The following is a 22,141-nucleotide window of genomic DNA, read 5'->3' on the forward strand; positions in this document are numbered from 1 at the left end:
CGGGCATGCTGGGAGGAAGTAAGGTCAGATCGTTTCCTCCCAGTAAGAACAGATCACTTCCTCCTCAGTGCCGCTGGGGAGGGGGCACACACCACACAGAGGAGAATGCAAGCATTGTGGGGGAGAGGGACTGGGGCAGCTGAATGCAGACTCCCATCAGCCAGGGCCAGCAAGCTCCCACTGGACCCCAGAGAAGCCACCCCACTGTACCCAAAAGGTGAGGAGACAGCAGGGTGGCTAAATATTTTTTTTTCTGTTTGTAATTTCTGATTTCACTTTTATTTATCAGCCATTACAAACACCCATGTGTGGGTGTTTGTAATGAAACACACTGGGGATAACTACATGTAAAAAAATTCTAGATGATCCTGACAGTGCCATATTAAATATAAATAAATAAAACATTGACAAATATTTATTTTAACTATGTAAGAACAGAGTTGAGGCATTATATTGGCCAAGGTTGTTGGGAGTTGCTATCCAGAAGCTGCTAGAGGGCAGAGAATAAACTATGTAAATTGACACGTGTGTGTGTGTACATGGGTCTCAGTAAGTGTGTTATCTAGTTGTGTGTGTGTGTATCTGTGTGTCATTGTGTATGTGTACCTGTGTGTGTGTAAGTGTCCATCTGAGTGTGTGGTAATGCATACATCCCAGAATTTTAATGCCAACACAAATACACTCCTACATTTCATCACTAGCACTGTACACAAATACACCCCTGCATGTGTACCTCTGTGTATGTGTGTATCTGAGTGTGTGTACATATCTGTGTCGGTGTGTCTCTGTGTGGCTGTGCCAGTGTGTGTATGTTGGTGTGTGTATCAAAGTGCATGTATCTGTGTATGTGTGTGTATATGCCAGTATGTGTCAAGGTGTTAATGTGTATATTTATAGGTGTTAATATGTATGTACATACATCCCAGAAATCAAACAGAACATGGAGACACACCCATGCAAACACAAACATTACATATAAACAAACCCCTTTGCTGAAATACCAATACTACACACAAATGTGCATATGCATTTAAAAGACAACACTACATCCAAACACACCCATGCATGCAAACAATACATACAAACACACCCCACATGCAAATACAAACATTACATAAAAACACATCCCTGTATTAAAACGCTAAAATTATATTAAAACATCAACTCTACAGACAAAAGCACGCCTGCATTTAAACGCAAACACTACACACAAGTACACCACTGCATTCCAATGGTAACAGTACATACAAATACACCCCTACATGCACACATACACTCTATACAAAAACATGCTTACCTTCAAATGCACAAACACTGCTCACAAACACAACCCTGCAAGGATGGTAGATCCCCAGCTGTCACAGCATCGCATGACTTATATGAAAGATGGTGATTTCTCTTTTCTTTCCTCTTGCGATACAGGGAAGGCTTGAAAATTTTTCTTGTAGCAGGGCACTCTATACATTAGTTCTGCCACTTAGTTGGAGTTGAGGTTGTGATTGCATGCCCGAGAGATGGGGGGGCCAGAGTCCAAGGGGCCCAGGCAAATGTTTGCCCAGGGTCCAATCAATATTAAAGACGGCCCTTATATACATATATATATTGCTCATAGTCAGGTCTACAAACAATGGAGGTTCTCAAGCATACATCTTCTCACTAGGTCTCTTCTTCATTATATTTATATATTTGTATCACTAAATTGAATACTAAGGCTCAACTATGAGTACTCCAATTTAACAAACATCAGTTTACAAGTGCCCTCCTAGTTATTATTTATTTTTTGTTATGAACAAATTATCCATATTCATTAAGGCATGATATTATGGCCATATCATCCAAATTCTCCCCATTGGCATAAATGCTTTAGATACTGTGGATTGAATTTAACATTTTATTTTGTGAAATAGTTTCTAATATCGCTAATACTTGCTAAAACAAAGGCCAAGGGCAATTGCATTTGTTTTGTTTTTTTGTTTTGTTTTTTTCCTGTATCCAATAAAATACATATCATGAAAAAACTACTGTGACAGAGAGAAGTGAGTACTGGTTTCTCAGACTCATTGGTAAATGGTAAATGAATGCTGGTATATATGTGCAAGGAGGCATAGCCACTGAGATTGCAGCAAGCACAGTAATTTAAGTCAGTCTTTGTCAAGAACCAACACATGCTTAACATAAAACCACAGAAGCAGAAACTGAAAACCTGACAGCAGACTTATCTAGACACTTCAGTGAGTATTGGGACATTTATTTCCTATTGCCTATTATCATTAATCCAAGTTAACAAACTATTTCACTTTATTTTTCTGCAGTTTGTTTTCGATCTATTGTACAGAAACTAAAGAAATACAAAAAGAAGATTAAAAATAATCATAAAGGAAATGTGAGATGATGGTATAATGCAATCTGTTTTTTCTCCAGTGAGACATTTCTCCAGTTCTTATGCTATTTAGGTACTAAAGTTAGTTAAAATTATAGTATGCATTCTTTCAATCATACTCTAACCTAATTGATGATTCACTAGTAATAATATTTACTAGACTTGAATTCCGCCCATACGACGGTTCAGTATAATCTCGTCACAAACAAAACAAAACAAAAATATAACAATAAATAAATAAATATATATATATTTAATTTTGGTTGGTTGGAGACAAAGGCCGAGAACTAGTGTAAATTTGGTTGTGGTGTGCAGGAACCGACATTTGGATAGGCCTGTAAATAAAGAGAGCAAAGCAAGGTAGTGTCACATATTCATCCACACATAAAAATGTGGTTAATGGCATTTACTATCCTGACAGGAAAAGTTGTGCCAAGCAACATTACTGTCCTGACAGGAAAAGTTGTGCCGAGCAAAATTACTGTCCTGACAGGAAAAGTTGTGCCGAGCAGCAATCAATTTCACAGGAGGGTTTGTGCTGAGCAGCAATCATGCAAATGAAAACCCGGTAATTGCCTTTGGGGTCAAAGGCCGGTTACAGCCAATCAGATCCACAGGAGGGATATTTAAACCCAATTCTCCTCTTGCTCAGTGCCTGTCGTGGTTTCATCTATATGGTTATCCGAGAGTGCGTTCCTGATCTTGATTTTCTGGTATTTGACTTTGGCTTTGTTTTGACTTCCCTGATATCTGGTATCCTTGACTTTGGTCTTTCCCTCATCTTTGTGTCTGATTCTGTGTTCTTGACCTCAGCTAGCATTTTGACTATTCTTGGAGACATTAAGTCCGGCCATTCTAAGGCGTTACCCTTAGTCCTAGGTGTGACACAGTACTGCGTGCTGGATCAACTTGTAATCCTGACAGGTAGTGATTGAGAAAAGGTAGTGGTGGGTAGGATGAATCAAGCATCAATGACCCAATTGGAGGGCTGTCTGTATTTAAGTGGCTGGGTAACCCCTCCCACAACTCCAGGACACAACCTTAACACACACATATATTTATATATACATTTGGGGAGGTTTTAGAATGTAATGTCACTTTAATTATAACTTTAATTTGCAATAGAGAAAGATATGTTATGCATTGTAAGTATATACTTTAAAGCATAAAATACACTTTTGCTTATTGAGCACTAGCACCATTTAATTTGTCTCCCATGTTGTAATTGGTGTGGGCCCATCGATATTGGGGCACTGTGACGTAGTGGTGGGCTTAAGACAATATGACAGATGGTTGAACTGAATCCCCATATTTGTTTGCTGAGATAGGTGAATTTACGTATAGCCTTATAAAATGTTAATCTGTATTTGTACTCCTCTGTATGGGGGGGTGCATGCCTGGGTGGCGAACCTGGTTCTCTATCGCCTGCCAGGTTCGCCTGCCTTGGTGGCGAACCTGGCTCTCTATTGCCACTACATCGATGATTTGTTTTTTATCTGGAAGGGGCCAGAGAAAGTTTTAGCTGATTTTTTTTTTTTAACTTTTTAAATTTAAACACCAGAGGTATAATCTTAAGCTCTAATTACAGCAAAACTTCTATCAATTTTTTTAGACCTGGAAATTTATGTGGAAAATAATAATATAAAAATCTACACATTTTTTTAAAAAAAGTACATACTATGCACTAGTTGCCACTATGCCCCTTGGCTGAATGGTGTACCAAAAAGTCAGTTTTTAAGATTAAAAAGAAATTGCACAGACAGCATTACTTTTTTTTTTTTTTTTTAATTCTTTATTTATGCCAAGGTAAAAACAGTACAGTGAACACACATTACATCGAAATATTGGAAGATATAGTAACAGTTTGTATGCCCTGTCTCCAGTGCATCTTTAAAAACAAAAGAGTGACACTCCTTACATACTTTTCCTACACCGACATATCGTGGAGTGAGTAGAACAAACAATATAGCGTGGACACACTGTCCTCCCTGGTATATTTTAATTTATAACATAAAAGTAAAATCAGATAAGACGTGAATAAAATATAAATCACCACATATCCATTTCTTTAGTCGATGGGACATGCCCTATTCTTTCTCAGGTTTTCATATGCGGGTTCAAAAAATCCGCCTCTGAGTCACCTAAGAATTGCTATCCGTCTGTTTCTGTGCGTACAGGTCCATGTCCCCTCGTAATGCATGTTAGTTACGTATTGAGTGGTTATATTTCAACATTTGCGGTGAATACTCACGGTAAAAAGAAAATAGAAGAAAACAGATAAGAGGGGTAAGTAGGAAGAAAGAAAAAGGGAGTACGAGGGGGGGGGGGGGGGGGGGGGAGGGTGCAGGGAAGAACCGGCCAGTTCATATCCAATCTATCTAATCCTAGCCTTGGTAGTATCGTTAGCGTGTACCTCAGGCATTCGCTGCGCTGGCTTCCCAAGGGCCCCAAATTTTTTCAAACTTTTTGGTCGAGCCTCTAACCCTGGCTGTTAGGTCATCCATCAGATAATGATCTCTAATCTTCCGAATTACCATATCAATTTCCGGAGCCTCTCTCCGCAGCCACACCTGTGCCAATGCTCTCCTAGCGGCTAGGTTCACCTTATGCAACAGGGTCTGTTCCGCTTTTGTCCAGTTCTCCATAGATCTAGCCAGCAAGAACACCCACGGGTCCAGCTTAACCTCCCTCTCAAATATGTCTTGTATCAATTGCGCAACCTGCCGCCAAAAGACCTGTGCTATTGGACATTCCCACCACATGTGAACGTAAGTGCCCTTGAGGCCGCACCCCCGCCAGCATAAGTCTGTAGTAGTTTGGTTCATACGGCTCAACTTAACTGGGGTAACATACCATCGAAACAGCGTCTTGTATGCTTGTTCTTGTATTGAGACGCACATAGAGGATTGCGCGGCCGCCTCCCACATTTCCTGCCATTCCACTCCTTCCAGTGTCTCCCCCAAGTCTGCTTCCCATTGATCTATATATGTAATTCCTCCCCATTCTAAAGTGTTATTGCACAACTGTGAGTATAGAAGCGAAATCAGTTTGCTCGGGAATTGTTCTGTCGCGCACATTCTTTCAAAGAATGTCATCTTTGCTACTGCGGCTTTTTTAACCTGAGTGTCTTGGGCGTAAGCTCTAATCTGGAGGTATCTAAAAAAATCAAAGGTTCGCAAAGATGTTTTGTTGCTCAAATCCTCAAATGTCACCAACGACCCTCCCTCATACAACTGGTATAATCTCTGCAACCCCGCCCGTTCTATGCCTCTAAAATCCCGGGCCGTCATTCCTGGTAGGAATGCCGTGTTCCTCAAGAGAGGGGTCATCGGAGAAGGGGAGGACGCCAGGCCATACTTAGGAGCGGCTGCGTCCCATATCCTCAGAGAGTTGATAATCGCTGGACAGGGCACTGTGATGTGTGGTCTGTGCTCTCTAGGGGTCCACATATAGAACTGAGGCATATCCAGTCCCATAAGGGATGCTTCCAGGTCTACCCATCTCCTTTCCTCCGGTGGAGAGTGCCACATTGCCACCTGGGCCAGTTGGGCTGCCTCATAATAAAAATGTAAGTGTGGAAGGCCCAGTCCGCCCCTGTCCCTAGCTCGGTAGAGGATGTTGCGTGAGACTCTATGTTTTTTGTTTTGCCATATGAATTTGCCTATCGTTTGTTGAAGTGTCCCTAAGTCAGACCTAGTTACTTTAATCGGGAGGGCCTGAAACAGGAATAATATTCTGGGGAGTACATTCATTTTAACAGAATGGATCCTCCCTATCCAAGAAATCGCCTTATCAGTCCAGTTCTCCATGTCCGCTATCAACGTCCGTATCAGCAGGGTGTAATTCTGTTGAAACATTTGAGATGGGTCTGCCGTTAATCGGATGCCTAAATATTTTATGTAATCCCTCGCTATTCGTAAGCTATGTGTCATCCTTATGTAAGTGACGTCCGTCTCTGGCATACCTATAGGTAGTACGCTAGACTTGTCCATATTCACTTTGTATCCGGCCAGTTCCCCAAAATCCTTCAGTACGGTCGTTAATGCCGCCATAGAGTCTCTCGGTTCAGTCAGAGTCAATAATACGTCGTCCGCAAATGCCGATACCACATATCTTTGCCCACCTACATCTATCCCTTTAATGTCCGAAGCTACGCGTATTGCCTGAAGGAGTGGTTCTAACGATAAAGCAAATAATAAGGGGGACAATGGGCAGCCCTGTCTAGTACCGTTGCTCAGATCGAATGGCTTTATCCTTGCGCCCGAAATGCGAATTTGCGCCCTGACGTTGGTGTACATGGCTCGCACTGCCGTCGTAAACTGGGCTGGGAAGCCAAAATGGTCCAGCAATGTAAATAAATAAGGCCATTTAACCCTGTCAAACGCCTTTTCGGCGTCCAATGACAGTAACATTGTCGGTATTTTCCTGATGTTTTGTCTCCATATGAGATCTACATTACGCCTGGTATTCTCGAAAAGCTGTCTATTTGGTATAAACCCCACCTGATCGGGGTGAACCAAACGAGACAGCATTGGGTTAATCCTGGCGGCTAGAATTTTCGCCAGTAGTTTGGAATCGTGGTTGATAAGGGATATTGGGCGAAAGTTTTCCGGGAACGACAGATCCCGACCTGGTTTCGGCAGTAATACAATATCTGCAAGTGACATGTCTCTATCAGGAGGTCCTCCCTCCAGTAACTCGTTAAACCAAGCTTCCATATGCGGGACTAGTTCTTCCCTAAAAATTTTATAGTAAGAGCCATCAAAACCATCCGGTCCCGGTGCCTTATTGCTCTTCAAGGCAGAGATTGCTATGTCCACTTCCTCTGCCGAGATAGGTTTCCTCAAGTATTCAACATCCGCCTCTTTTAGTTTTGGCAAGTCCAGCCCGGTAAGAAAAGCTTGTAATCTGTCCCTCTCACTTTGTACACTGGCCGGGTCTGTTGTGGAATGATTGTACAATTGAGTGAAAAATTCTGTAAATACCGTTGCTATGTCTGTTGGGTCTGTGCGGCTTTGACCCGAGGCATCCTTGATTTGTGTGATGTGGGTCCTCTGCTGTCGTGGTCGGAGCGACCTCGCCAGCAGGGTGTCCATCTTGTTAGCTTTTTCGAAGTAGGTCCGTTTAGACCAAATGATAGCCCGCGCCGTCTCGTCAAGTAGCGTTCCCCTGACCGAGGCCCTCAGGTCCTGGACCGCCCGCAAACTAGTGAGTGTAGCGTCCGCCTTATGTTTTTGTTCAGCCTTACGCAAAGACTCCAGAAGGGATGATAGCAATAGGGCTTTGCGCTTTTTCTTTAGTGTAGCTTCGCGAATCAAAATGCCTCTAATCACCGTTTTGTGAGCCGACCACACCGTCACCTTAGACAGTCCTGATTCGGCTTCTCTGGCAAAATAGTCAGTCAATTCCCCCCTTACCGTCTCAACAATCTCAGAATCACGAAGCATAGACGTATTCAATTTCCAGGACCACGGGGACGCCACACTTAGTCTATCTAGTGTTAAGGACACATCTGCGTGATCCGACCAAGTGATGGAGCCTACAGTCGACTCCGACACCTTGGGAACCGAGGAGGGATTGACCAAGAAGAAGTCAATTCTCGAGTATGTATCGTGGGGTGCTGAATAGAACGTAAAATCGTCCTCATCAGGATGTTGCGCCCTCCAAACATCAACAAGGCCTGTATCCTGTATGAAGATGTGTAGTAATTTGTCTTGCCCGCCCCTGTTGTGTGATCTAGGGAGGTTTTTACCAGATCCCCTATCTCTCGCTGGGCATGGAGCTGCATTGAAATCGCCACCTACTATCACCATTCCATGTGGCAATGCATTGATTACCTGAGTCAATTCTGCCCAGAACTCCTTGGAGGGGTCGTTCGGGCCATAAAGATTAAGAATATGTATACTATGGGAGTAGAGCGTTCCTGACAGGAGTACGAAGCGGCCTCCCGAGTCTGTGTGTATCTTTGTAACAGTGAGCGGGCATCTGTGATGGATCAAAATTGCTACCCCATTCCTCTTATTTAGAGCTCTAGACTCATAAGTGGTGCGGTATGTATGGTCCCTAAGCGCAAACTTAGCTGACGCTTGAATGTGTGTCTCCTGCAGGAAGGCTATGTCTGGGTTTAATCTTTTGAGGTCCCTAAACATAAGGCGCCTTTTTTTGGGTGCGTTAAGTCCCTTAACATTCAGTGACAATATCTTTACCGGCATGGACCTGCCCTACTGGTTTCGCTATGATAGGGCATATTGTTACGCATGCGCACTAAATTGACCCCAGGTACCTTTCTCGTTGGTGGAAGGACCATGGTTCGCCCGTATGCTCTAGTCTGCTCAGTGCATGCAACCTCAATCAATGTTTTCTCACCGGCCGTCCCGCTTCCTTTCCTTGATTGGACTTGCACGTCCTTCAGGTGAACTCCATTTAATCTCCGGCCAATCCTTAGGGGTGTCTCCCCCACGCCCCCCTCCAGGGAAAAGTAGGGTAGGGAATGCAAAGGGAATAAAAAGGGAAAGGAAAAGAGTAAAGTGGAAAGAAGGAAAACAAGAATCGAGAAACATATTATATACAACAGGTGCCTGGTCTTACCGGTAGCCAGGCATGTGTGGGGTGTGAGTCCCCGTTCCTCCAGTATTCCTGAAAGGTCCTATAGGAGCAGGGACTCAGACCAACCTAAATTTTAAATTGTAAATGAGACCACATTCGCATAGTATAGCATCGTAAGCCTCCATTGCCGTTACAGTCGCCTAGTAGGGGCATCTCACCACAATCTGACGAGGGTCAGTATAATTGTACACCATTCTGGGCTCTCCCCTTCCCCCATCCATCCGCCCATCCCGCAGTATTCCCGCCCTCCTGATCCCCTAAAAAGCATAATGTTGCCACCAAGGATGAGAGCTGTGACATAAATCCCTAAGAAAGCCCGGCCAGGAGAGCTATGGCGAGTACAGCGTTGCCCCAGCTCACACTTCAGGAAAAATGTAGAGCCCAAAAAAGTATGGTACAGTCCCCGTAATCGAAAATGAGAATCGGAGCAGTTGAGACTCACGAGAACTCCCCTCCCATCACAAAATCGCAAATCCCGCGCCTTACCACGTGTTTAACCCCCTGAGGACACATGACGTGTGATACATGTCATAATTACCTTTCCTTCCTTAAGTTCGGTCCTCAAGGGGTTAAGGGGCCCCCTGAGACAATGCTCTACTAGGTGGCGCGAGTGACACTGACAAAAAGATAGCGAGGAACAATGGTATCCCCCCGCCACCCACCACTACGTTTCTTGGTAGTTAGCCTCGGTTTAAGCTAGATGGCAACAATCCAACATAGAAATATATAGAAGGATATGAAAACAGGCAATGCCTTAAAATAAAGCAATAGTTGTGGAACAGAAAAAGAAAGAAAAAATAAGTTCTCCCTGCCGCAATCCGCCCCGCCGCCCTCCATAACCTTCCCGCCACCCGACGGCTATTTTGAAAAATTAAGTTCAGGTCCCGAAAATCATCCATGCACCTGCAAGCCTTAGCACTGTGTTTCAGTCAAAACCTAGGTACGGGCATGGATGAGCACTGACCCGAAGTCCCCAGAAGGGCCCAAAAAAGGGGGACACTACCCTCAACTTCGCCTTAGGTAGTTCCTGCCAGGAGATAGAAACCCTAACCCTCCCCATGGTAAATCGGAGCCCCCCCGTAAGAGAGCCTCAGGCCGAGTGTAGAGGGCCCAATTTTAGCGGGTATAAGAGCCCCCAAACTCCCAAAAAAGATAAAAAACTGAAGAACTTGCCCGCAAATAGAAAAAACACCTCCTCCCAAAATCAGGATGCAGAACACCCCCCACCAGCCATCCCCACGAGGAGTTGGCCCCAAAATGAAATAGAACACCCTTCAGACCTCACTCGCCCGCCGTGTACCAATCTCGGGGGAGGGGATGCACCGTCGCCATCGCTGCATCTGGGATCGTGATTCCTCCTGTTTCTTGCACCCCTAGCTCGTGCAGAAATGACACCGGGTCGCCCCCCGGGTGTAAAATCTTAGAGCGGCCGTCCTTAAACGCCATCAGCCGAAACGGATATCCCCATGCATATTTAATGGAATGCCGCTGGAGCAATTCCGTTATAGGCCGCCATTCCCGCCGCTGCCTCAGGGTGTCCGGCGTCAGGTCTTGATATAAGGCCAATTCCGCTCCTTTATACTTAATGTGGCCCTCTCTCCCGCGTCTCATCAAGGCTTCTTTCGTTTGAAAAAATTGAAACTTGATGATGACATCTCTGGGCTTGTTATCGTTCACCCGGCGGGCTCTCAATGCGCGGTGCGCTCTCTCTATGTGCCAGTGATTTTCCGATATATCTGGGAGGAGCGGTTTAAATATGGAGGATACGACCTCAATCAGGGAGCCTTCCCCCTCCTGTTCTGGCAGACCCCGCAGCCTAATGTTATTCCTGCGCGAGCGGTTACCCAGGTCATCTAACGCAGATTCAGCCGCCGCCAACCTGGACGTTAAGAGGTTAATTTGGGCCGCGGCCGCATTGTGGGCTCCCACCATGGACTCTACACGCTGTTCTAAGACTGCAGTTCTGGTCCCCAGGGCATGAATTTCCGCCTTGACCTCAGCGGTATTCCTGGCTATTTCTGTTGCCAGGAAAGACCTTACCTCTGCCAAGGTAGCCAGTATCTGCTTAGTATCTGGCTCTTGGGGTCCGGGTGTCGCGCTGGAGCCAGGACTGGACGGAGATCGAGGCCCTCCTGTGCTCTCCCGTCCGCCATCTTGGGTGGAATTCCTCATGGCGCGGGAGGCTGCAAAGAGATCCGACACCGTCACTCCCTGCTCAGCGTGTTTTTTCGTCTGCTTCTTAGGGGCCCGCTTGTCCATCTCGGGTTCCCCCGCAGGCAGCTGCCGGTAAACTCACAGTCTGATTGCTGAAATTCGCTGTTGGTCCGGCGATCCCGGTGGAGCTTCACGCAGGTACGTCCAGCTCGCTCCGACCGCAGACCACGCCCCGACAGCATTACTTTTAATACACAAGCTCAGATGCTAAAAGATAAATTAATTGAAAAGAAGTACAATGCCACCACCTTAGACACTCTAATCAAACATATAGGTACCCTTGACAGAAATACCCTGCTGGAATATAAACAGAAACAAAAACAAGACATAGTGCTTCCTTTAGTTTTTAATTGCAGCAACAAAAGTAACCAAATGGAAAAAAATTGTCAATAAACATTTGGATATATTTAAGGAGGATGATATACTGAGAAAGATCCTACCGTCCAAACTCAAAATCATATTCAGAGGAGCTCCTAATCTCAGATCCTTCCTAACTACAATTTAGACAAAAATATCCACTAAACAAAAAAACACTTAAAAAAACAAACAAAAAAACAAGGTTTCTTTAAATGTAAATTGTGTTCGGCATGCAAATACACAGATAATTCCTGTAATAGTACTACTAAATTTAAATCAAATATCACTAATAAAGAATACAAAATAAATAATTTCATCACTTGCAATACTAAAAATTTAATTCACGTATTGGAGTGCCCTTGTGGTCTCCAATACATAGGCATGACAACCAGAAAACTTAAAACCAGGATAGTGGAACATTGCAGGAATATTCTAAAAGGGTTTGCTAACCATACAGTGTCCAAACATTTCCAAATACACAATAAAAATCCTTAATTCCTGAAATTTTACACTATAGATGTCTGCACTTTACCATGGAGAGGTGGCAATATTACAAAAATCCTTGGGCAGTGTGAAATGAAATGGGTCTTTAACCTAAAAACTTTAATTCTCACCGGGCTTAATTCAGACTTTGATCTGTACAATTTTTATAACCTTTTTTTTTTATCTTATTATTCCATTTTCCATCTTATCATTTTGTTTCCTCTTTTTAAAAAATAATGCCTATAGCTCTGTATTAAATTTTACCTTCTGTTTTACACTCATTGTTATTTTCTTTTTCTTCTATATTATTATTTTTTTCAATGCACTTATATTTTACATATATTATTTATGTGTTGTTGTAAATTCTGAAATTTTATTTTACATTTTTATGTGAATTACACTTTTATTATTTTTCATTATATAATTAGCTTCAGACTGTATCATCTAGATTTGTCATTATATTAAGTATATTTTTAAACTTTTATTGGTATTTACAAAGATGCTCTTAGATTCAGTTATAACAATGTGCTCCATTTGTAAAAATGATTTTGGTCTTTTTTAGGCTTTTAGTTTTCCCTAAATTATACTTATTACTTTTATCTAATATTGTCTATGCATAGATAATATTATTTATTATTAATAGAAGTTGTTTTAGTCTCTTATCTTAATTTTTTATTTTAATTTTATGTCTATAGAGGGAGCTATTGCTCCTCTTATTTCTTTTAGCATATGTATTATTCAGGTTTTTTTGCCTGTAGAGGGAGCTACTGCCCCTTTTATCTTTGTTATACAAATTACCTGTCCAATATTTTTTTGGATCCCTAGCTTATCCAGGCAGATGCCATTTTGTTGGAGCCCAAAAAAAAAACTCAATTGGTCATGTGACTATGATGTCACAAAACCGTTATTTTCAAAATACTAACCCTATTTAAGTAGCTCAGGACCCATTCACTCTGTAAAACACTTTGATAAAGCCTATCCAAGGAGAAACGCATGAAGTCTATTTTTTATAACTTTTTTTATCACTATTTTATTATATATTGTATTACTTTTATTATTTTTTCAATATTAAAGTACTTTTGTAATTGGACCTAGTTTTGCTGCTGTTGGATTGTTTGGAGTTATATCCCTGGTGGGGATCATACCAGCCAAGCGCTTTGGGTTGAGCAAACCGGAACTTGTTCTTTAGCATGTGAGTAGGTTTAACTTATTTAATTCTGCTTACATTCCTTTTTACGGTGTACACTATTGTGGTTCTGTTTGTTTATCTCCACATATACATGGACAGAAGAATTTATTTTTACACCTGTATCCTTGAGTGGGGATCATACCACTTCAAGCGCTATCAGGGGAGCCAGGTTTTATGGCTCCATTACACGTGAGTGTATATTTTATTGTTTTTACCTACCCTTGCTCCGTAGCTCTACATACTTCACCATATACAATTTTAATTTGTTTACTTTTTTTTTTAGGCTACCCCCTACCACACCTATAATTCAAAAAATTACCTCTGCACTTGATCTGTAGGTGGGGATTATTCTGCCCAGGCGCATACACTGGAGCTGTATTGAAGCTCCAGGAAAGTGTGAGTGCACATCTTTTATTTTACCTGTCACCACTACAGTTTTAAATACTACCCTATTATTTCTTCTCTGGTTCTCTCTACATATAACTTTTCAAGGATTACTGGAGCGCTGCACCTATCCCCTGTTTTTATCCAGTTTTCTGATAGGAAAAGAGAGACTCTATATTGGTGTTCAAGCTACTTTTGGACTATTATCACTTTGCTTCCACACTGAATTTATTTTTGTGTGATTGTGAAGCTCTTTGACTTAACTTGTTAATAGGTACATATGTTGCTGCAGATATTACCTTTCTACCCCACTGATTCACTGATTGTGCATGCCTTTTTTTATCCCCCTATTGCCTTCTTATTTGTCTAAACCTGTCACATATGCTTATTTAATAGTTATTTTCACATGTTTTGACATGTTATGTATATGACATATTTCAATGGTAATATTAGCTCAGGGGCAATTTCAGCTGTAAAATGTAACAAAAAAACAACAAAGCAAAAACTGCCCAACACATTCATAAGCTCTTTACAGTGTCAAAGGTGTTTCCAGAGTGTATCTGTATTGCTGTGCGTAATTGCCTAAGGTCTGATGAATTTCACATGCCTGTTATTACCAACTGGGACCTTCTGAAAATAGTAAAAGGCCTCAGGATCTATTGAAACATATTAATATTTTATGTTATCAGAATATTACTTATGTTCTTATATCATATTTAAGTTATATATTGTATACAAGGAAATTGCAGCAGTAACTTTCCAGGATTGTATGCACACCTAACTAGAGGACTCCAGACACAGTTGTGTATGTGCCAGGAACCAGAGACAACAGATCTATTACATAAAGGAGCAAGTGTACTTAAAGGAAATTATTAATTTATTGTTGCCTAATTACAATGTTACATAGTTACATAGCTGAAAAGAGACTTGCGTCCATCAAGTTCAGCATTCATCACATATGTTTTTGCTGTTGATCCAAAAGAAGGAAAAAAAAAACCCAGTCTGAAACGGTTCCAATTTTGCAACAAACTAGGAAAAAATTCCTTCTTAAAATAGCAGTCAGATGTCTCCTTGGATCAATCAGCTATTACCCCACTAATTAGAAATTATATCCCTGTATGTTATGTTTTTGCAAGTATTTATCCAATTGCAGTTTAAACATCTGTATATATTCTGACAAAACCACCTCTTCAGGCAAAGAATTCCATATCCTTATTGCTCTTACTGTTAAAAAAAAACAACTTTTTCTTTGCCTTAGATGAAAACTCCTTTCTTCCAGCCTAAATGTGTGACCTCGTGTCCTATGTATAGCCCTGTTAAAGAATATATTTGTTTAATTAATATTAACTATTATAGTTTAGATTAGAATATTGCTATTCTTGGTAAAGGATTTTATTACAGATCACAAAAGCTCATAGCATTTCTTACCACATAATCGATTGTTATACCTAATATTATATACCAATTGTATTTCAAGATACAAAGTGTATATAAAATCATATAAATCTTTTTGCTGTTATGCATATGATTATATCTGTGTTTTTGTTTGTTTTTAATTCTCTATCTCATTCCTCAGTACCTATTAATTCCTAGTAATACAAAATATTACGAAATAAACCATAATGTCAACAGCCAATGGACATAACGAAACATGTAGATTGAATGTTTTTATAGAATTAAATGTTGTAGAGTAGCGTGAGATAAGCAACTTACTATTATTCTCCTTGAGATTATAAAAATACAACATTAACAGTGACGTACACCTAGAGCTTAACAATACGCCTAAGGAGACTCACCCCCTTCAGTATGTAACAAAATTAGCCTAGATAAATCCCTCAAAAACAGGGAGTGGACTGAAGATTATATTTATCATTTTCAATACTATAAAGAGTGTTGCTTTTAATTGTCGCACCAGGTATTTTAAGCAAATGTATGGAACATAGTGAGCTAACCGAGAAACATATTACATCATTTATATAAAAATAGAAAAAGGAAAGAAAAAGAAAATAACAGGTAGCAAAATATAATTGCAATCATTGGTGGTAATATTTCGTGGATCCCTGGGAGTTTGCTAGACTCCTTCTTCCTGTTTGTGGTCATTATGTAGTAAACAAGGCAGTCAGGTCACCGCTCGGGTGGATGAGGGAATCTGAGATGAGACGGGTGTTTACTCATGGATTTTAGAGGGATCCAAGTGAGACAGGCCCACCCTAGCGACCTCCAATAACTCAGCTTGGGTAAGGGTGTCTCTAATTCTTGATCGCTCTCTAATCTGTGGGCATTTCCTTGGAAAGTAAAGAGAGCACTCACAGTATCCCCCATGTAGAGGGAATGTCCCTGGTGCGGAGGTGCTGTCGGAGGGGTCTCAGGGACATGAGCCAAGTAAGAGGGTTCCTCATTAGATCTAGAAACATCAGCATTGTAGAGCCTTCAATGTGAAGTTGTATCCCTTATTGCATGGAGGAGTAGGGTCTTGTCCTGAATTGATTGAAATCGAATAATGAGAACTGTGATTGTGTATAGTAGTGCTCTCGAGGTTTAGGCAGTTTGTTTTGACAGTAGAAATGCTGTTAAAGGTCACCAAATGAAGTATGGTAGGTTAATAAGTCTGAGTCTCCAGTATGCCCCTGATCTTTAAATTGTAACATCTTCTCTGTTCATCTAAATGTTGCAGTAATACTAAGTTGTTGCTGCTGGAATTCCTCAAGTTTCCGCTACACTGAGGCCTGGTGTCATGAGTGCTGTTAGAGAACTCTAGCTGGGTAACCCTCATGGTGGCTCCCTCTATGGCATCCTTAAAATAGGCGATGTCCACTGTGATGTTTGTGTGGAGACCTCCAGAGAATTTCTCCTACATCACAGCTAGGAGTTCCTTCATCAGCTTTTGACTTTTGTCTTTTTCTGGCCCATTGTACCCTTAAGTGTAGGATTAGAATATTACAGCAGTGTTTATGTTCTAATATCAATAAACAGCCTGTATGAGCAACAAAATGTGAAGCTTGCAGTTAGTGCAACTGCTCTGGTGCTCTGCTGGCTCTACCCCATCATATGATCATTACACCTGTTATACTTTACATATGGTATCATATTGTTACATCATAGAGTTAATATTTTTGAGAGCATCAGTGCAAGGTAGATTAATATATAACCTATATAATACTGTTAATAATGAATTTATGAGAACACTACAATGTGTATTATTTGGTATATTTTTTTGGATCATTTAAAAAAGTTTAGCAGGGTCTGGTGCAATACCAAGAATCAGATTAAATGTTCAGCAGTGTGTGAAAAATAAATCATTAAAACAAATCTTGGGGTAAAGTAAGTCACTTGGCAGGTGTGATAAATTAAATAAGAGTGGAGAGGTACCAGGGCACTGCAGGCATGATAACCATTACAACCTGCTGCAGCAGTTATGGTGCGTAGTGTGTTCCATGGAGTTAAAATTGCTTAATATGCTGAACACAAAGTCATGCAAAGATTTCTATGCAAATACAAATATTTAAATCATAGAATGATATGGGAGCTGTATGGGGTGTCCATTCATAAAGAATTGATCCATTTGTGACAACAATTTCAATGTAGGGGTTGGTTCATTCTGATATTGCGGTGTTATCCGAACTAAAGACTCATACACTATATTTTAAATTGAAATAATCTTAATTTTTCTAAATTCCTTTCATGGAAAGCACATGATACCCATCTACAGAATTCAAACTGAACAGTCGAAATACACAAAATAATGAGTTTATTGTAAAATAGTTATTATTTACCTTTGCTTTGTCTCTCATTGAACCTTTTCCCAGTATTGACATTTTTGCACCAGTTTCTTCTTGTAGTCGCTTCAGAGAATTGCCTCTTGGGCCAAGTAATTTCCCAACAAAGTTGAACTGTAAAATAAGCATCCATATCTCATTTTTAGAACAGACGTAATAATGATAATACATTGAATGTGTGCAGGGAACAGTAATAATGGTAATGTTAATCGTTGGGTAGATCTATACAGAAGAGAGACAATTAATGTTCTAATAAACAGAATAGCTAAAGTGGCCATTCACTTACACAATGATAACTAAAATGTAACACAAATAATTTTACTGAAATAAAAACTATACATTTTGCATTTGTATGGGATGTCTCTGAGCTAGGGGAGTTTTTTCAGCCTCCACCCCCTTTATCCACCTCTAAACTTATTCACCTATTTCAGTTTCACTTGAACCTGCACTATCCATGCATGAGCAACTATTATCATTATTATTATTATTATTTTATTATTTATATAGAGCCAGCAAATTCCGTAGCGCTGTACAATGCTATGAGCAAATGATGTCAGGTAAACAATTATGACAAACTAAGGCTAGAGTAGTTTAAGCTTAAATAAACACATAAACACATAATATCAGCACTATTATTAGCTGTTCTAAGAGTAGCTGATAATTAAATTGTTTCCAGGGGCCCTTTATAGCTTGTAGTGGTTCTCCATTTTGTCTATTAAGGTGCGATAGCTGCATTTAGTGGAACAAAGTACCAGGATGAAGTCAGAATTTCTCTCTTACATGGCGCTGAGTTGGTGTGACATATAGCACCAATTCCATAATACATTCCCAGCACAAACACACATGGCATTCTCAGCACACACACTGCATCCCCAGCACAGATCCACACAATGCATACCAAGCACACACACTCAGGGCCGGCCTTAGGCCTTTAGGCAACCTGTGCGAAAAATCTTCACAGCGCCCCCCCGTCATCCATGTATGATGTAATGTTTGTGTTGTCTGTGTATGTGATAGTAGGTGTGATGACTGTGTGTGATATGTATGCTATGTGTTGGCTGTGTGTGATATTTGTAATGGGTGTACTAACAGTGTGTGATATGCGTGTATTGGTTGTATGTGATATTTATGCTGGGTTTATTGGCTGTGTGTGATGGTCTTACACACACATACTTACATGCAGACAGCCCCACACACACACACACACAAACACAGACAGCCACACATATACACACAGGCAGACAGCCACACACACACACACACACACACACACACAGTCAGATGGCCATACACACACAGCAAGATATCCACACACACAGAGGCAGGCAGTCACACACACAGGAAGACAGCCAAACAAATACACACAGGCAGACAGTCACACACAGGCAGACAGTCATACATACACACAGGCATACAGTCACACGCACAGACACACACACAGGCAGACAGTCAAACACACAGGCAGACAGTCATACACGCACACACACAGGCAGTCATAAACAGACACACACACACAGGCAGACAGTCATACACACACACACACACACACACAGGCAGACAGTCACACACAGGCAGACAGTCATACACACAGACACACACACACAGGCAGTCATACACACACACAGTCATACACACAGACACACACAGGCAGTCATACACACACAGGCAGTCATACACACACACAGTCATACACACAGACACACACAGGCAGTCATACACACAGACGCACACACACACACACACACACAGACAGACAGTCATACACACAGACACACACACATAGAGGCAGACAGTCATACACATGCAGACATACACACACACACAGGCAGACAGTCATACACACAGACACACACACAACTGGCAGTCATACACACACACACACACACACAGGCAGACAGTCATACACACAGACACACACACGCACACACAGGCAGTCATACACACACACACAGGCAGTCATACATACACACAGACACAAACAGGCAGGCAGAAAGTCAGACACACAGACACAGGCAGTCATACACACACAGGCAGACAGTCAAACACACAGACACACAGGCAGTCAGTTACCTGTGGAGTTTATTGTGGAGGCAGTGCATCTCCTGGAGACTGTTTGGTGGGGAAGCAGGGACTCCTTCCTGCTTCCCCTGTAGCAGTTTTCCGGCGCTTTTAGCTCCACCCCCTTCCACGGGAAGCTCCGCCCCGCCGCACATTTTTTCTTTTTTTTAAATTCCGGTTGGCCATGTGTGAGCTGTGTTGGCCGCAGGGCGCCCCCTGCTCCATGGCGCCCTGTGCGGCCGCACAGCTTGCACACCTCTAAGGCCTGCCCTGCACACACAATAAATCCCCAGAACAAACACAAAGGTTAAATCTTTTCTCTATAGCAGAGAAACATTATTTTCTGTATACATCAAAATTTATGTAATTTGTATTAGGAAAAAGTGGAGAGTATAATATAAAATGGTAATAACACAATTTGGTAGTATTTTCAAGTATGACACAAGGTGAAAAGCAAATCTTTTGTATAATACAGTTCCAAGAAAAAGTATGTGAACCCCTAGACTAATGACATATCCAAGAGCTAATTGGAGTGAGATGTCAGCCAACTGGAGTCCAATCAATGAGATGAGATTGGAGGTGTTGGTTACAGCTGCCCTGCCCTATAAAAAGCACACACCAGTTCTGGGTTTGCTTTTCGCAAGAAGCATTGCCTGATGTGAATGATGCCTCGCACAAAAGAGCTCTCAGAAGACCCCTGATTAAGAATTGTTGACTTGCATAAAGCTGGAAAGGGTTATAAAAGTATCTCCAAAAGCCTTGCTGTTCATCAGTCCACCGTAAGACAAATTGTCTATAAATGGAGAAAGTTCAGCACTGCTGCTACTCTCCCTAGGAGTGGCCATCCTGTAAAGATGACTGCAAGAGCACAGCGCAGACTGCTCAATGAGGTGAAGAAGAATCTAGAGTGTCAGCTAAAGACTTACAAAAGTCACTGGCAAATGTTAACATCCCTGTTAGCGAATCTACAATACGTAAAACACTAAACAAGAATGGATTTTATGGGAGGATACCATAGAGGAAGCCACTGCTGTCCAAAGAAAACATTGCTGCACGTTTAGTTTGCACAAGAGCACCTGAATGTTCCACAGCAGTACTAGCAAAATATTCTGTGGAGAGATGAAACCAAAGTTGAGTTGTTTGGAAGAAAAAAGAGGCATAGCACACCAACATAAAAACCTCATCCCAACTGTGAAGTATGGTGGTGGGGGCATCATGGTTTGGGGCTGCTTTGCTGCGTCAGGGCCTGGACGGATTGCTATCATTGAAGGAAAAATGAATTCGCAAGTTTATCAAGACATTTTGCAGGAGAACTTAAGGCCATCTGTCTACCAGCTAAAGCTCAACAGAAGATGGGTGTTGCAACAGGACAATGAACCAAAGCATAGAAGTAAATCAACAACAGAATGGCTTAAACAGAAGAAAATACGCCTTCTGAAGTGGCCCAGTCAGAGTCCTGACCTCAACCCGATTGAGATGCTGTGGCATGACCTCAAGAAAGCGATTCACACCAAACATCCCAAGGATATTGCTGAACTGAAACAGTTCTGTAAAGAGGAATGGTCAAGAATTACTCCTGACCGTTGTGGACATCTGATCTGCAACTACAGGAAATGCTTGGTTGAAGTTATTGCTGCCAAAGGAGGTTCAACCAGTTATTAAATCCAAGGGTTCACATACTTTTTCCACCTGCACTGTGAATGTTTACATGGTGTGTTCAATAAAAACCTGGCAACATATATATATATATACACTGAACAAAATTATAAATGCAACACTTTTATTTTTGCCCCCATTTTGTATGAGCTGAACTCAAAGATCTACGACTTTTTAGACGTACACATATGGCCTATTTCTCTCAAATATTGTTCACAAATCTGTCTAAATCTGTGTTAGTGAGCACTTCTCCTTTGCCGACATAATCCATCCACTTCACAGGTGTGGCATATCAAGATGCTGATTAGACAGCATGATTATTGCAAAGGTGTTCCTTAGGCTGGCCACAATAAAAGGCCACTCTAAAATGTGCAGTTTTATAACACAGCACAATACCACATCAAATATTCTATACTGTGCCCTTGGGTTTTGATGCACTAAAGGTTGGTTTATATTATGCACTAAAGATTTGTGCTAGGCATTCTATGTTATTTACAAGCTGTGGTCCATATTATTTACATACTTTTATATATAACTTTAATGAAGCATGCAATGTTTACTGGTGAAGTGTGAAATAATGTATTTAATGATTTTTAGTTACCTATTTTCCTTCAAATTTAGAAATGACTATGTAACATACTATTTACTAACTAAGTTTGTTTGTTTACTTACGAAAGACAAGATTTATAATTGCCTTGGTCTGCCAACATGTTCAACAACTTGAACTCAGTAATTCAAGAGAAATATATTAAATATTAGCTAAATTTTATGTTTTTACATCTACGATCTGAAGGACAGTCTCTTAGCTCCTCTGCTGCTTATCTGCAAACTGATCTGTCCTCCAACATGAAAACTGATGACTCAACTCCCAGAGAAGATGTGATGCATGTGAATAACTCCTCTCCAGTTGGGGGTATTGTAGTTTCACTGGTCTTAAATATTTTTTCTTAACACTGTACTTTTCATTTTCTGTAAAGTAATTACTTTTGGCATCTTCTTTCTGTTTTGTTTACTAGACAAACATTTCTATTTATATTT

At 41.2% G+C, this 22,141-nt stretch overlaps 1 protein-coding gene across 1 annotated transcript in view; it reads right to left on the bottom strand.

Moving 5' to 3' along the window:
* Positions 1-22,141, bottom strand: part of KHDRBS2 (KH RNA binding domain containing, signal transduction associated 2) — a 595,075-nt gene that overhangs the window by 392,952 nt on the left and 179,982 nt on the right. The window contains exon 3 of the mRNA XM_063442960.1: positions 17,387-17,503. Within this exon, the coding sequence (XP_063299030.1) occupies positions 17,387-17,503 (117 nt within the window). The remainder of the gene's footprint in view (positions 1-17,386; positions 17,504-22,141) is intronic.

Source organism: Pelobates fuscus, chromosome 2 (genome assembly GCF_036172605.1).
Source record: "Pelobates fuscus isolate aPelFus1 chromosome 2, aPelFus1.pri, whole genome shotgun sequence".
NCBI classification, from domain to species: domain Eukaryota; kingdom Metazoa; phylum Chordata; class Amphibia; order Anura; family Pelobatidae; genus Pelobates; species Pelobates fuscus.